We start from the raw sequence: 14,231 nt of genomic DNA, 5'->3' as shown, positions 1-14,231 counted from the left end.
CTACTAGGGAAACAAAGATAAGAGGATCCAGGATGTGGAAACCAATCATGCTGTTAACTGAACTCCCTGGAACACTATATAGATATTCCTTCAGAGGACTGGTTCTCTATGGGAACCAGCTGGAATCAAGGTGATCAAGTCTGATTCTGATGCAGAGACTCCCACAGCAGCAGAGCTGGGATTCCATCAACACGTGGACCCATTTGTCTCACAATGGGAGAGACCACATTGTGAGGAGAAATGTGCTTCTTGCTCCTGGCAGATTGGCTACATCAGACCTTCAAACTCCCTGCAGGGCTATTGCATCATAACTGTTACATCCCCCCTGATACATTCTCCCCTCATCAGGTTGCTGGCTAGCTGGCCAGCCATATACCACTGTGGTTCTTGAAAGTAATCAGTGTGCTTTGCAATGGACTGACTGTCCAATACTTTGGTAAGACTGTTTGAATTCAATTCAGGAAGGAATTCTGTCTTGTTGACAACTTCTTGAATATTGATCAAGAAAATAAAACTGGGAAGAATGATCACAGGCTACTCCACAGACCTACTGTGATAATTCTGCCTCCACCACTGAAGATCATGACACACTGTTTTCCCCTACCAGCTGCCCCAGGCCTCCTGGTTGGCACACCCTCCAGGTAGCAGTAGAGTGAAGCTGCCAGCCTCACTTCATTTTGGTAGGTTGTATAAAGGCTCTTGTACCTCTACACAGGAGTCTTCATGTAGGAAGATCTAAGTACCAGTAGTAGGTGGACATCTAGCTCTTGTGGACATGAAGAAAAGAGACTCAGATCCTAGGAAGGGAACAACTTAGACCCCAGGATAAGAAAGAAAAGAACATTAAAACTTCTCTGTCTATATCAGAATTGACCTTGGAGCTTTCCTCCAAAAAGAAAGCTTTCCAATGTGGCGATTAATTAATGCAAGCACATTACTGGTGTGTCTTCTGGGATTTGTCTGATATTTTTTTAATCACAGTTTGATCTGTCAGAACAGCAAAGAAGGTCTCCGGCCACTGCATTTCATACCCTCAGCAACACCAGAAATCCTTACCCATTATATAAACAGACGAATGTCACAAGGAAAAAGATACATGGCTGTACTACACTGAAGTTTATAACTTCTGTTTATCAAAAGACATCATTGAGAGGAAAAAGCCAGCTTCAATGTGAGCAAATATTTTCAATATGCATAATGGACAAAAGACTCATATCCTCATATATATATACATCAGAATGAATAATATATTAGTCTGATATTAAGCCATATTTGATGTACAAAACTGACACCTCATGTAGTTTAACATATAGTTGATAATTCCTATAAATCAACTCAATAAAAAAATAGGTAATGGCAAGCACTTCAATCCAAAGGACAATCATAGGATCAGTAAATATTCAAAAGTATGCTCAGTCTCATTATTTATTAGGGAAGAGAAGATGAAACTACAATAAAATACTACTACATGTGTTTATTAGAATGCTTATAACAATATCAAGGGTTACAATGATATATATTTAGTTAGTTATAAATAATTCTATATATAACATAGCATCAAGGTTATCATATAATAAAGTATTTAATGCTTCATATCAAGGATTATAAGTATAAGAGCAACTGGACAGAGTATACATTGCTAGTGGAACATAAATTGATATCACTATTTTGCAAAACAGTTGAGGAGTAATATTGGGACTGAATAAGTGTATGTTCTATCATCTAACAATTTCATTCCTGCGTATGCATACCCAACAGAAATGCCCACATGTAATGTGAACAAAAGTACTTGTACACAAACTGGCATGGTGTTATTTGTAATGCCTTGAACACTGGAAACAACCCAAAGGTCCACCAATAATAGAACAGGTAAAGATATTATTATATATAAACCCCGTGGACAATAAAGAAGAAGAAAGGAGTGAACTACAATATGAACAACATGGCTGAATCTCTCACATTGAGATATTGGGGGAAAGAACATAACACAGGACGCTTGCTACACACACACACACACACACACACACACACGTGAAGTTCAAAAACAGGCAAGAGCAATAGAGATGGTGCATGTGGGCAATCTGACATTAGTTTCTGCAAAGCTGAATATGTTATGGCTTGATATGGGTGCACATCAAAAATGTATTCACTTTGTGAATATTTGTCAGGAGGAACACTAAATTTATACACTTTTCTATATGTTTGCTGTACTTTGGAAATTAAGCTTTTTGTGTAAAAAAAAACCAACATACAATTGAGTTTAAAATGTTAAGCAGGGGGCTGGGGATATAGCCTAGTGGCAAGAGTGCCTGCCTCGGATACACGAGGCCCTAGGTTCGATTCCCCAGCACCACATATACAGAAAACGGCCAGAAGTGGCGCTGTGGCTCAAGTGGCAGAGTGCTAGCCTTGAGCGGGAAGAAGCCAGGGACAGTGCTCAGGCCCTGAGTCCAAGGCCCAGGACTGGCCAAAAAAAAAAAAAAAATGTTAAGCAGTTAATAGCATGAATCCTGGAGAAGAGAGAAGGCAATACAAGACCAGAGAGAAAGTGCATTGCTATAGAAATCTTACGGATAAGTGAAGGTGTAAACTTGCTACTGAAAGACCACGATGCATTTTATCATGATGAACAAGATTAACTTTGGTACAAATAATATGAAGTAGCTTGGCAAATATCTACAGGCATCAATGATAATGCCCATTACACCACCCACTAAACATCCCACGATTCTTTCTTAGCTGCAGACCCAGCTATTTGGCAGACAATCCATGGACTGGTAAAAGACCAATGATTCTGTCTACTCCAAAATATAAACAGAAACATTCAGATTCTCTTTCACAAGAATATGCACCAGGATGTACAGATGAATAACAGATTGCAATGAAAGTTGAAGCCGGAAAAAAGAGGCCATAATATTAAACTGGTTCAATTGGAAGAGCATGTCACCCTGAAGTCAGGAAAAGTGCTAGGCTGCAGGGGACAGAAATAGAAGAATTTGAAGAGGAATAAGTGTGTTGAAAATGACCTAGCCAACAGCACCATTCAAAGAAGAACTGATCCCCATGAGCAGCAAAAAACTACTCCCATTGACACTGCCTTATAATATTCCCCTGTCCTCCCATCGTCCGATGTGACCATTACTCATAGAAACTTGAATTCATGGGTTTTCTTCCCAATCCAAAGGGCCCAAAGCAATCAGTCATATGGCAGAAACTAATTCAGTGAGGAAAAGACTGACAGGACTAGGAAAAAAAATGAAACTTCACACTTGATGAATAAAGTGTTAGCACTTGAAATAGTGATGACTAGCTGTTGTGCCTCGCGTGTGAATTTGAAAGATGGAATAAACATTGACTTGTGGGTGATGCCCACACTGATGCAAAAGGAGGCAAAGGACTGAGTGAGAAGAAACATTAGGAACAGCAATGGATGCAACCGTATTGTTGGTCTAAGTAAGATCACCCCAAAGCTGGGGGGAGTTTAATAGATGGACTTCAATAAAGGAAGGAGATCCTTCAGTAAGCATCAATGATATAATTTTGCCCTTGAGTAGAGTCATACCATGAAAACACCTTTAGACATGGCTTGTTTAAACAACTGACTTCAGACTTTCTTTTTCTCTAAGATTTAACATGCTGGAATTTATTTAAAAGCTAATTCAACCCTTTTATGTCTTCATAACAACTGTCTTTGGTTTTTCTCCTTTATTACAGCATCAAAGCAACAAAAAGATGACTGCCATTATAATAAAACACATTATAACAGAAACACATTACAAACTTCTTCCAAGAGAGTTTTTTTTCCAGTGCATCTTCAATGCCAAATAAGAGCTATGCCAAAGAGGAAAGTACTGTTTTATGTACAAGAGTAATAATGAAATGTCTGGGATTTGCTTTAAAAGAATCTAGCAAAAAATAAAAGGGGTATGTGGAGGGAAACAGATAAAACAAAAAATAACTGAAAGTTGAAGATGATTGAAGTTAAAGAAGGGAAAATGGGGGGGGGGGGATCCCAAGTGATCCAAATCGTGAAAATGAAAGAAGAAAATCAATGAAGAATTGTGTTTAAAAAGAATGAACAAAAGGACTATGTGATATGTGTGCTGGCTATCTGTTGTGTGCATGGCTCTATTCTAAGAGCTTGGCCTCATTTATTTGTAAGTCTCACATCACCACACTGAAAAAGGCATTGCCACAATCCCCTATCTTCTAGATAGAAAACTGAGCTTAGAAAGAGATATTTCACCAGATGCTGGTAGTGCACACCCATAAATCTACTTTGGAGGCAGATACAGGGAGGGTTGAGGTTCTAAGCTAACCTGAGACAAAAGTTTGTTTAAAAAACAAACATCTAAACCAATAAATGGGTCCCATGGTGCATGCCACTCATCTTAGGTATGTAGGATACTGAGGTTGTATCTGCCCAGGCAAAAGAGTTTTATACAGATTCTCAAGAGAAAAAGCTAAGGTGTGTTGGCACACACCTGTCATCCCAGAAACATAGGAAAGCACAAGAGACCACAGTCCTTTAGGCAAGAGCCTATCTCAAAAATTATCAAGGAAAAAAGAGCCAGAGGAATGGCTCCAGCAGTAGAGTGCCTGCCTAGCAAGCTCCAAGTTCTGAAATCAAGCCCTAGACCACCAAAAAGAGAGAGAAAATGGTGGGAAAGAGAGAGAGAGAGAGGAAGAAAAGGAGAAATTGCTCAAGATCATGTAGCAGAACTAAAACCTACACAATTCCACTCCTAAACTGAACCACACCCAATATCTTCACCTCACCTGCAAACCAACATTCTTCAAGTTTAAAGAAAGCAGATTGATACTAGATAGGAGTAGCCTCTGATTACTGGGCATCCCTGACATTTTCTCAGCATGACTTCTTTTATAACAAGCTGTAAGGTCATTTAATGAGATTGAGAGCAAGTTATCAACTTCCTAGTCCCACACAACTAACTTGGAAAACTCCTAGTTTTCAAATTGTCTCTCTAGTAGGAAGGACTAGCCCAGTGCTGGTAGGGGCTCATAGTCCCAGCTCAGGAAGTAAACCAGGCATTGTCAAAATTAACCAGCATTAATGAATCATGCTAAGAGCATGAAAAGAATGCAAAGTACCAGCCACTGGACTCCTTCACACCCCGGCTAGTTGACCATCATGGTCTCAAGAATATCTTATTGGAAGACCTGAAGTAAGAAATGATGGTATGGGCTGGGGATATGGCCTAGTGGCAAGAGTGCTTGCCTCCTATACAGGAGGCCCTGGGTTCAATTCCCCAGCACTACATATACAGAAAACGGCCAGAAGTGGCGCTGTGGCTCAAGTGGCAGAGTGCTAGCCTTGAGCGGGAAGAAGCCAGGGACAGTGCTCAGGCCCTGAGTCCAAGCCACAGGACTGGCCAAAACAAAACAAAACAAAAAGAAATGATGGTATAAATCACTTCAAATTAAGAAGAAAATGATGAATAAATTGTATTTTCAAGCATTAGTTTGTTTTGCCTCATTTGGTATCTTTTCAGATCTTCTAAGAATTACAGTTCTCATTCACTTGTTCTGATGCTGCGAAAGGTTTTTGCGTAGACCTCCTCAGCTTTGTCATTTCTTCCATCAGAGTTCAAAAAGAAAAGGAAATTGTATATTATTTAATAAACATTATTTTGTACTTATCATTTGAGTGTGGTGGTGCACATCTATAATCCCAGCTACTTGGGAGGTAAAGGTCAGCGGGTCACACTCTGTGGTGTGCCTGGGCAAAAATGGAAACCCTATATGAAAAACAAATTAAAACCAAAAGAACTTGGGATGAGTGGGCTGTAAAATAATAGAGTGTAAAACCCTGAGTTCAACATTCAGTCATTCAAATAAATAAAAGCAATTCAAATATGCTAATGTTTTCTGCCCTTTTTCCCTAAAAGAGTGTTTGGAGTGTTTTGAAAGTAACTGTGCAGAGTTACAGGAAAAATGATTTGAATTTTTATTTTACTTTGAATCATCTGTTTTTCAAGTGCCAGTAAAAAGGAAAACTATGAGACCATTTGCTTTCTGCATCTCCGTTCCACTTACTGATGCCAATATTTCCGGCATAAACAATGAGAAAATAACCAGCTACTTTCTTTCTAAATACACATGCAATCATATTTTAATTCATTGGACAAAAATGGTAACACTATTGGTGGAACCAAATTAATGTATTTTAACTGTTCAATCAACTAAAATGTTAAAGTTATACTCATGGAAATGTAATGAATAATCTAGAGGAATAAAATTTTTAGATTAATAGTCAAATCTTAAAACAGAGTCAATATTGTATTTCACAAAGGGCTATGTCTATACTTCATATTGTTTCTACTTTCATTCAAGTATTATGATTTTACTATAGGGTCATAAAGTACTTAAAGCCAGAGGTGCATCCTGGGAAATGCATCAGGTGATTTTTACCATTGTGTAATATCACAGTGTGCTTACAGTACCTACACTGTGTTATCCAATGCAAATTAAGGATACATTTGTCCCTGAGCCCACCAGAGACTGAAAAATCATTGTGTAATAAATACATGACTCTTTGTAGTCTTTATTTAAGGTAACCTAATGTCAGAGAAGCGTTTCTATTGTGATTAAAATAACAGAATCATGACACATTCTTTGTCCTAAAATATAAGGCTTCTCAAACAGCACACAGATTGGATCCATACCTCATTCTTTGAAATGTCAATAATACAAATAAAAATCTGCAAACTCCCAACATGTATGGCAGCACAGTAATTTGCAAATATTCAGGAGCTGAAGGAAACAAACTTACATGGACAGAAAGACATTTCTTTCTTGTAAGATAAATGGACAGGCATTAAAACATCAAAACAGTTTAAAATTGTAGAAGTTAGGATCTAAGGTCTGAGTAAATCTATGTCATAGTCTGACTTAATTTGTTACAAAATAACATTAGTTTTTCTATCCTATGAAACTTAAATAACATTGGTTAATGCCTTTATATTTAAGTAATATTGGACAGTGACCTATGCCTACTTAAAATAATCTACATGACAGACAGCAGTACAATAATTGTTTAATCTGCTTGTCAAAGCCAGACATATTTGCCCCTCATTCATACTTTAGGTCTTGTCACCCAGTATAAGGAAAATATCTCTGTTTTCTTTTTTACTTTCAAAAGTAAGAATAAAAATTGCTATCAGCTACAAATATTTCCCATCATTCAATACCTAATTTTTTAAAAACACAGAAAAATACCACAATAAGATGTTTTTGTATATCTGTAACATCAAAGATGTATTTTCTTCTGTTGAATTTTAACAAGTACATAATCTAAATAATGATGTTTAGAGTAGTGAAAAGTAAATAACTAAATTTTGCTGATCCATGATGGGTTTCTTTCATATATCCTTAACAAAAAATAGTTACAAATTTGAATTAATAGGTTATCCTTATTCCCTACATTATAATTTTAAATGCTTTATGTTTCAATAAGCATCATTATTTTATTTTTCACACTGTGTTCAGCAAGCAAAGGGTTAAGAGAAAATATGGGGTTAGTTATTAAGCAACATGAACTAGAAGGAAAATTCACCATCCATGCTCTTCATCCCCTGAACGTATTTCAGGGTATGCATGCAGTTCTGCCTAATTCAACAAAATGATACGAATCCTTTCCTCAGGGACAAGTTAAAAGGCTAAAATATCTTTCTAGCAATCAAGTGACAGTGGAATCATGTAATCAGCAATCTCTCTAAAACCAACAGGGTTTATTCAGCGCAAATATGAGAAGTAGCTATAGTACTTTTTAACCTCTGGATCTAGGGTGACCCCTTTCTATCTTCCTCCAAGAAAGCAAAATCAGGATAAATGAGACACTTAACATTACCAGAACAAAAAAAATTTAACAAAGATGGTTTGTGGCAATACATCTTAATAGGTAAAACTACTAACCAGGGCACATGTGTTCCTGCATCCCAAATGCAAGTGCAAGGTGCTACACAAAGTAAAAGAATACTAGGTAAAATTATTTTTGGAAAGAAATCTCATATTTCTTTAAATATGCAGTGGCCTACAGTTGTAGTTCTCAAAAATTAATCTGCATCCTTAACTCATTTTTAAAGAGAAATAAGAATGAACAAAACAGTGATTTGCACATTATACTTTCATCTCCCATCCTTCAAGATTTTCCATTTCTTGAGGCTCAGTGGATTTAAATACAGACTTCTCAAGGTACTTTTTGTAAAGTTTTTAAATTGCTATTATCAAGGTGATGTACAGAAGAGTTACAGTTACGTAAGTCCAGGTAATGAGTACATTTCTTTCTGGACACTGTCCTCTCTTCCCTTGCCCTCCCAAGCAAGGTACTCTTTAATTACCTACCAAGAACTCACTGGATGGCAGTGTTAGTGTAGGTAAAAGTGAAAGTAGTAACAATGGTGGTGGTGGTGGTGGTGATGATGATGATGGTAATCTGTGAGAGCTAAAGTAAAATTTCAAGTTAGATAAGGTACAGCATACAGAAGGTACTTAATAAATGCAGGTTCTGTTTCTCTTTAAATCCCTACACCTGGAATGAGATTGAAGCTTCTTGTTTTCTACAAGCGCAACTTTTTTGAGAAGAAAAGATATTCAGACATATTTTTGGGAAAACCAACACTTAAATTTAAATTTTAAAAAACCTGAATTCATATTCCGAAGAAGTCACTGTGGAAAGCTGATACAAGAGTCCAGTAATCCCCCAACAACTGACTGAAGTCTCGAAATACAATAAAATAAATGGAGCAACGCAGATATTCCTTCAACCTGCGCCTATTTTCAATTTGGACACTCGTTTTCCAGTTCACTACAAATGCCTTAAGACAATGGGCTGAAAACACCCTGAATTTTTCTTTTTGTGTCAACCAACTTATTTTGAATTCTTATTTAGATGAAGTAAACCAGTGGATATTTCCTTCTTTATAACTTAAGTAAAAAACCCAATTAATTAGAAATAAAGTTGGGCACCAGTGACTCAAACCTACACTCCCAGCTACTCAGGAACCTGAGATCTGAGGATCATAGTTCAAAGCCAGCTGAAAGAGGAAAGCCTTTGAGACTATCCAAGGTAGAGATTAGCTCAAGGTACTCTCCAACTAACTATCAAAAGGCCAGAAGTGGAGAGGTGGCTCAAGTGGTGAAGTTCCAGCTTTGAGTGAAAAAGCTAAAGGACAGTGTCCAGGCTCTCAGTCCAAATCCCAGTACTGACACATACATAATCACAGAAAGAGAGAGAGAGAGAGAGAGAGAGAGAGAGAGAGAGAGAGAGAGAGATACAGAGTGACAGAGACAGAGAGAGAGAATTTAAATTCTCAAGAATGAAAAAAAGCAGGCTATAGCACGAAATGTGTCAATCACTGTAACTAGCAAAGACATTAAAATATGTTGTCCCCTTCAGATGCAAATGATAAGAACATCTCTGCTGCACTTAATGTCATTGCTGCTACTATTGGTTTGTGCATCTGTTGGCCTGGATGGAACAGAATGCCCATTTCAATCACCTACTTATCTTGAGCTTCTCAAATGTGATATTTATTACAAACATCCATAATCTTTACATAAAGCTTGTGAAATTGCCTTTCACATTCTGTACAAAGCAAAAAGCTCACATTCTGTCATAACCTTGGAAGCTGAAGATACCAATATTGGCAAACCAACTTGGAAATCATCTTCTGCAAACTCTTTAATTTTTACAAACTAGGAAACTGTGACGTCAGTGGGGAGAAGAAGCAACAGCAGAGGGGGGGGAGGGGGGAGAAGAAAGAGAGCTAAGAGATTAGCCAAAGAATTCATATGGAAACATGGTGGAAGAAAACAACTGTTCCGCACATGCTATTTCAGGTCCCCAAAGGCATATGCATCTGTAAGATTTGGGTTACATAGAAACCTGCCAAGGCATCCATGAAGGAGCAGACCGTGATCTGCTCGCTCATCTCCCTCGTACTCCCCAAAGCTCTCAGGTCTCAAGTCATCACGTCTCGGAGTTTGAGTCTAGCTAAGCACAACAGAATCCCAATTAACTGAAATGAACCAATTACCTAAGTTCTAGGTGTAAAATACAATTCTCCTCCTTATGTTCCACCGTGTCTCTTCTTAATTCTCCAGACAAACCCCAATAGGCAGTATCTAAGAGAAACAGCTGTCTGCAAGATTAACCCAAGTTAACTAAGCATGCCTAACATGACAAAATTTAAGAGGTCTCCCAAACCAATTTCTAATTCATTCTAGAATGTTTGCATCTCCCCAGCTCAATTTCATCTACAATCCCAGAGTTTCCAATTCCTAACCTCTCAGGATGGATAATATGATCAAGAACAACTCCTAACTTATTTGGTAGGGGAAAAAAAGGAATCATTCACAAGATGACTTCTGTCATACATCCACTAGAATGTAGAATGAATGAAAGTCAAACTACTCGGAGATTACTTTACTGAAATCCAGCCTAGAAAACCATCCTGAAGATGAGAGGTTAAATATATTCCCAGTAGAAAAATACTGGCTTACATAGCAGGCCAGACAGTCATTTAAGTTGTGACAGGTAACAATTCCATGAACTCAACTCCAAATAAAAGTCAAAGTGACTCATGTTAATAATAAGCACAAGCAAAACAAAGAATTGGGAATTAAATCAGTGATATATATTCAAAGTAATTTAAGGAACTCTTTTATTTCAGACATAATAGTACTTAAAATACTGTTCATTTTGGTTCCTGTGGGGCCTTGGAATATATAACTTTCTGAAAGGATCTCATTAAGATACTATAAAAATACACACACGCGCGCGCAAACACACACACACACACACACACACACACACACACACACACACACACCCTGGAAAAAATCTGTTGCGTCAAAACAGCTCTTGCAGTTTAGATTCTAAAATATACAACTTACAATCCATTTATATCTGTAGTACCTATCTATAATTTCCAAGTTGAAAATCAGTTCTCCAATGATTCTGAACATACCCTCAAAAGCATGAGGGCAATTTTTAAATTTCAAATTTATAAGCATTACACAGTGTTAAGTTAATGATTTATAGTGAAACTCTAGAAGAGAAAGAAAAACACCTTGGTCCATCTAGTTTTAATGCCTCATACATATGTGTGTAAATATATATATGTATATATATATATATATTTATGAACTCCAAGAGGCTCAGTAGGCACCTGCTGTCATTTATCGCTAGTCCCTCCCACATCGTCGGTGGTTCCTTGGATAAGGTTGGGTCTGACTTACACTCACAGAAAATAAAAGTGGGGAAAGATTTGTCCGCAATAGCAAAGACAATACGCCTTTTTTCCTTCAAGGTTGCGATGTAGAAGCCACGTGAGAACTTGGGGGAGCATAAAATTTTAAGTTTCTTAACCAAATCGCACTTGAAAGAATAGCCATTTCCTATCTGCAGGAATTAGCAGAGCAGAGGCTACAGAAGGTCGCCCCTTTCTTTCCCTCAGGGAGCAAGCGTCGTATAAAACGAATGCGATTGTAACCAGCAACTCAAAGGTCGCATTTATTTGGAAAGTATTCATCCCAAAGTACAGAGCGTGCTTTATTTCTAATGCCCATGTTTTTAAACACAGCAAACTTGCAGAGACCAAAAAAATTAATTCGGAGGTGCATCGGTCCATATTTACCTTCGCAATTGCCCCCAGTGGGTGAAATGATGGCAAGGTAAACTGACCTAAACCACAAAGAGCGATTTGGTTTCAAGTGCCTGTCAGTCTCGGGAATCCGAATCTTCCCGGGCACAGCCTGGCGTGGATTCTGTGCAAGGCAAGACATCCACGCGCGCCACATGGGGAAGGCAGAAGCCAAACTTTTCCCACTAAGTTCAGTCTCGTCAACCTAAATCCAACAGGTGTCAACACACGTCGCCCCCCCCCCGCACGCCCCAAAGGGGGGGGGAAAGAAAAATCCTCGTGAACCCCGTCTAGAGAAACGGCGGAGAAACTGAAAGGACGCGGCCGCTCTGCAGAGGGATTATGAAATAAAGCCAGCCGGGTCCCAACCCCAACGGCTCGCTCGCCTCGCCCCTGCGCCTGGCCGGGGGGGGGGGGTGGCGGGGACGCGTGGAGCCGGCGCTCCGCCGTCCCCACGAGGGGTAAGCCCATGATCCCCCACCCCCCGCCCGCCCCCACCTCCACCGCTAGCCCCGTGGCCCCGCGCGGGGAGGCCGGGCGGGGGAGGGCGCGCGGTACCTGCTTGTCCAGCGCGTCCCGGCCGCCTCCGGGGCCGGCGCCGGTGCGGGGTGGCGCGGGCGTCCGCTCGCAGCTGCAGCCTTCCAGGAGGTACATGCCGGCCGGGCGGCCGCTCTGCTCGCCCTCGAAGTAGAACAGCACATTTTGGTAGAGCGCGAACCACTTCTCGTGCCAGCGGCTCGCCTCGGCCGCCTTTTTGCTGAGGAAGCCGCGCTTGGTGCCCTCCTTGCGCGCCAGGAAGGCCAGGTACAGGGCGTGCCCCTCGTTGTAGCGCACGCTCTTCTGCATGGCGAGGGCGCCGGGGGGCCTCAGCCCTGGCCCGCGCTCATCGCCCCGCCGGCTCCCCCCGAGTCCGCGCGCCGGGCACCCCGCCCTCCTCCCGGGCGCGGCGACGCGCGGCTCCGAGGGGCGCGGGGCACCTTCTCCGTCCCGACCGCGCCCTCTCGGGCGAAGGGAGGCCCGGACGCCGCGTGCAGAGCGGCTCCCCCCGCCCCGAGGGCGCCCCCACCCGCCCCAGCGGCGCCCAAACTTGCAGCCGCCGAGCCCGCGACGGGCGGGCAGGGCTGCGCGCCGCGCGGCAGCCGGAGGAGGACTGTCCTCGGGCCACGCGCTCCCGGAGACAGAAGGTAAACGTCACGTGGGAGATGAGCCGTAATCGGCTTGCGAGCGATCGCAGCCCGCTCAGCCCAGCGCCGGTCCCGCCCCGGCCCGGCCGGCCCGGCCCGGCGCCGCCACCCACCGGGGCAGATCCCGCCGCCGAGGTGGAGGCGCGCGGCACCACGCACCAGGCGCTCGCGCTCACAACACAGGCAATTACAAACCCCCAAGGCACGCGTGTTGCACGCAGACCAATCCACTCACGCAAACCCAGAACCCATCACTCCCACACAAAAATAGTCACACCGAAGTACACACAATGTGCACACTCACCCCCTAGACAAATACCTGTGCGCTCTCGCAACACATTTGCACAAACGCACCTTCACACAATGCACACACTCATAGCAGTAATACAGCCACGTGTAGCACACATCCATCTATACACAAATACAGATAGACGCGCAAATATAAACACTGTGCATTTCTTACAAAAAAATGTAAAGTCACGGATAAATGCCACATGCGTTTGCTGGGATGCTCACACAGTCACAATACACATTTACAACCATGCCCACATTTACACACACACAAAACCCACCAATACACACCTGCACCTAACCCAAATACATACAGGCACGGGTAGAGATTCACAGAGGCACATGACCCTAATCCACACGCACATTCACACAAGTACACATTCACCCTCAACACACAAATATGCAAAGACACGCAACAAACACGCAACACGCTTACTCCCATCTCCACATTTCACAAGCCTACCAACATCCAGGACAGTAGCTGGAGTCCCAGCATGGCTTTGCGTCAACCACAGTGTTGGCTTTTCTGCTTGTACCTGCATGGTAGTTATTTAAAGCAGATGGTGAAAAGGAAAGAGAGAAGCCCAAGTGTTCCCAGGAAGTTATGGGGTGGAGTGGGGGGGGTGAGGGGGGGTTCGTTTGGGTCATCTGTCTTTCACAAGATTAAGGTAAAAGAGACAAAACTTTTTGTGTGGAATTTTTTAACCAATACTCAAAGCATCAATACTACACAGAACCCAACCCAGAGGCCAAGGTATCACAGGCTTACCAGAATCCCTTGCTAGGACCGGAGTTCATTTGATTAACAAATCTCAACAGCCACAACTACAGACAGAACCCACCTCCCCGCAGCCTGCTATGAAATCTAAGTGGAAAAGAAATGGTGAGTGAGAGGGTGAATTTGATCAAGAGTATATTGTATACATGCATGAAAACTTCACAATGAAGCCCCTTTGTACACATAATGTATTCTAATTAACATGTTCTCTTTAATTAAAAGAAATAATATATAAGAAACTCCAAGAGAAAGCTAGTGAAATCCCAGAAGTGCCAATGTTTAATTCGCCTACCCATTCTTTATTCTTCTTGG

At 41.4% G+C, this 14,231-nt stretch overlaps 1 protein-coding gene across 3 annotated transcripts in view; it reads right to left on the bottom strand.

Moving 5' to 3' along the window:
- The window catches only part of Rasgrf2 (Ras protein specific guanine nucleotide releasing factor 2), a 201,947-nt gene extending 189,161 nt beyond the window's left edge, over positions 1 to 12,786 (bottom strand). For 2 of the 3 annotated variants that reach the window (XM_048331557.1, XM_048331558.1), the window contains exon 1: positions 12,225 to 12,786. In XM_048331557.1, the coding sequence (XP_048187514.1) occupies positions 12,225 to 12,512 (288 nt within the window). In that variant the 5' untranslated portion in view covers positions 12,513 to 12,786. The remainder of the gene's footprint in view (positions 1 to 12,224) is intronic. The other variant, XM_048331559.1, reaches the window with a different exon arrangement.
- Between the last annotated feature and the right edge of the window lie 1,445 nt (positions 12,787 to 14,231).

This window comes from Perognathus longimembris, chromosome 22 (assembly GCF_023159225.1).
Source record: "Perognathus longimembris pacificus isolate PPM17 chromosome 22, ASM2315922v1, whole genome shotgun sequence".
Classification (NCBI taxonomy): domain Eukaryota; kingdom Metazoa; phylum Chordata; class Mammalia; order Rodentia; family Heteromyidae; genus Perognathus; species Perognathus longimembris.
The sequence above is the reverse complement of the archived record's forward strand: the minus strand, read 5'-3'. Positions and strand labels throughout refer to the sequence as shown.